This window comes from Dipodomys ordii, unplaced genomic scaffold (assembly GCF_000151885.1).
Source record: "Dipodomys ordii isolate 6190 unplaced genomic scaffold, Dord_2.0 Scaffold416, whole genome shotgun sequence".
Lineage (NCBI taxonomy): Eukaryota > Metazoa > Chordata > Mammalia > Rodentia > Heteromyidae > Dipodomys > Dipodomys ordii.
Window position 1 is genome coordinate 68,396 of NW_012267632.1, and position 3,235 is coordinate 71,630.

Here is a 3,235-nt window from a genome sequence, read left to right on the forward strand (position 1 = left end):
AATGAACAATTGTGTACATGGAAGTGCTGATCAGGTCACTGTGTTCCCAGTAAACATGACAGTCCTCAGCTCACCATGTTCTTGCTGCTCATCTGCCTGGTGATCTGGAATATTCCCTCCAGACCACCTGTGCCAAGCAGGATATTCGGGGGGTGGAGGGGGGAAGAGTCAACACCACTCGATGGTGAGCACTGATTTGTGCATGGGGGAGACTGACCCACAGGAGAGTCCCATTAAACCTGGAGGAGACGCCACCCTCCCCAACTATGGAGGAGACAGAAAAGCCCACAGCATGAGAGTCCTGCTGCTACCTCTGCTGCTCGCATGGACATGTGCTCAGCAGAATCCTCAACTGCATCAGTACCAGGTAACCTGAATATGGTGATTGGAGAAGTAGTATGTGTAGGGAAATTTTCTGTCTGAGTGTCAGTGTGTCTGTCTCACATTTACTTTTGTGCATCAATCACACTTTATTAATATGTTGCTCTATATGTCTCTATTCAACAATCAGTTCTTATATTTTGAGTTCTTACATTTTCATTGGACAGTAAATATAAAACATATATATATATTTGTGATACATATTTGTGATTTTTGCAGTGATATTTCATATAGGCTTAGGCATTGAATTTTTATAATTGTGTGTGTGTGTGTTACTTTTACAAACAGATTTCCATGGAGGTCTAGAATCTCCTCCTAAAAATACACCTTCCTCTTGAATCTCTCCCTCTTCAAATGTACTAATAAAATGCAGTTAAGAATCAGAGACTCTGAATACTTCCAGTAAATTGTCATCTAAAAGAAGCAGAGCCTGGTAGCTCAGAGTCTGGAGATGGAACGCTCCAGGTCATCGCAAGCAGGTTACTTGAATCCCTGAGTGTGTGGGGAGAAAAACTGAAGATCTGTCCTTTAACCTGCCCAATAGGGTGTTTTAATGGCACACCTATGCCTTAGCAGCTGATAATGAAGAGCAAATCCTGGAGGATGGAGAACTGAGACTCTATCTACGCAATCTTCTGTGTACTAGATATTGTGATATATTACGCTTCCAGTTTTATATCAAGTAAGTTGTGCCTCCTCCACAATACTGGTCTTGATGCCCTGACTCCTGACTTCTCTTTTTAGTCCAACTATTACTTTATTTATATTACTATGCTTATTTATATTACTATGGAAAAAGACAACCAAGCAGTTCTGCCCCATTTTGAAAAAAATTTCCAATCAACACCAATTATGTGGTGACAAACAACTGGGAATGGTGACATCTTTGGGTCAAGACTGACAAGAAAAAATGGGCTCTGGTGCTACAGTTCATCTCCAACAAGAATATGTCACACTGGCCAGCACAAGCCATACTAACATTGAGCTTTTAGCGCTGGGCACAGATTTGGATCTCTTCTCTGAAGCTAGCAAATCAAGTGAAATAACTGGGTTAAAAAAGTTTTAAAATGAAGCCCAAATAAGTTGTAAAACCATGCTCCTGACATAGTCTCCATCAAAGTTTACATGAAACCCACTTTTCCCACTCTAAGAGCCCCAATATTTTTCCTCACATAGCCTACCATGTAGCTGCAGAGACTCTTCTGCCTCAAGATGTAAACAAAGGGAAAAATAACAGCATGTGCATCATATTCTCTACACACTTCTGTTGGATGGAAAATACCAAATTAAAAAGAGAGAGAGAGAGAAAGGTTCCATCTTAGATACTCACAACCTCTTGTTCCGCAGTTCATGAATCCGACTCTGATGCTAAGGTGACAGTGTATGTAAGTAGATTTGTTTTCAGTGAAGGAAACCTGGCAAAAGATGGATTTACCTCTTTTTCTTCGAGAGTTATCTGATGGTACATGCTCCTCAAAGTCCTCACTCTCTCGAACTAGGGCACGTTCCAGTATCACACGGCCTTCCTTATAATGCTGGCTGTCTTCAGGGGCAAACTCATAGATCCATCCCAGTTTGCTATTGCAGTTTTTGCAGCTCACATCTCGAGCCATGTGGCGGCCAGTGAGCATGACTCGATCTTGAAGTTCACTGTACTGCAGATTAACTACCTTGTTAAAAAGAAATGCTCTACCAGTGGCACTTGTAAACCCAGTGGAGATGAGTTCTGAGCGGTTTGTGAGGATCATACCACAGTTTGCACAAGAAGACAGGTGAGTACCACCAATATGATCAAGGAAAATTCCTCCCATTTTGCTAGCTGAAGTTCTAAAAACCTTGCATTTATGAGACTCACACAATACAAATAAAACATTCAACAGACCCTGGTGCTGGTGGCTCACACCTGTAATCCTAGCTACTCAAGAAGGCTGAGATCTGAGGATCACAGTTCAAATTCAGCCCGGAAAAATCTGTGAGACTCTTATCTCCAATTAACCACCAGAAAACTGGAAGTGTGCTGTGGCTCAAGTGGTAGAACGCTTGCCTTGAGCTGAAGAGTTCAGGAACAGTGCCTAGGCCCAGAGTTCAAGCCTCATGACTTAGTGGAATCTCAAGTCCCTTCAGCCACATACTTCTGAAATGGAGTGAAAGCTTTCACAGATGTCCTTTCTCTGTTAATTCTTAGGAACTTTACTGTGTCCCACAGTAGGAAAAAATGGGTGCTTTGTGGTACTTATCAGTGCTTCTCTTGCTGGCAGAAATATAAGAAATGAAGGGACAGAAATCAGGAAGAACACTTGAAACGTTCCAAAGCATCTCAAACTCTTGGTGCCACCATTCTATGTCTTAAAGTAAGTGCTTTTCTTCCTTCAGATTTTCCATCTGTCAAGGAGACCCAGAGCGGCGGTGAGGTCGGCCCTGCCAATGACTCCTCGCTCCTCAGCTGGGTCGAAGCCCCTAACTTCTCTTTTGCAGCCAAGATTGCAAGGTAGTATTTGCATTTGGTGGGGAATCTGAGGACCTGTACTTTGTCAGGAATCTACTTTCATAGACTCTGATGTCCCAATCCTCATCTAAGGCCCTGTGGAATCACAAGCCTGGTTTTTCCTAGGAAGTCTGTGGCTTAACCACCATGCAGTACATTAACTAATCCACCATAGACAAAAGAACAGGATAGAAAGAGCTTTCCTTGTAAAATGGGAAGGATATGTCATTAGATTTTTTTACCCTTTGGCCTGGTTTTGAGTCTTCACAACCTTTAAGATGGTAGCTATGCGCTAGCTTCTGAGCAATGAGGTTGAAGAACTGAGTTAACATCATAGATCTAATCACCAAGATTCTCCATATGACAAAT

General features: G+C 42.3%; 1 protein-coding gene across 1 annotated transcript; it reads right to left on the reverse strand.

Moving 5' to 3' along the window:
* Positions 1–1,131: 1,131 nt before the first annotated feature.
* On the reverse strand, positions 1,132–2,787 carry LOC106001790 (protein yippee-like 5). Its single transcript, XM_013036769.1, has 2 exons — positions 2,777–2,787; positions 1,132–2,216 (listed from the first exon to the last, which is right to left on the reverse strand). The coding sequence occupies exon 2, from the start codon at positions 2,190–2,192 to the stop codon at positions 1,668–1,670; it is 525 nt and encodes a 174-aa protein (XP_012892223.1). The 5' UTR covers positions 2,193–2,216; positions 2,777–2,787; the 3' UTR covers positions 1,132–1,667.
* Between the last annotated feature and the right edge of the window lie 448 nt (positions 2,788–3,235).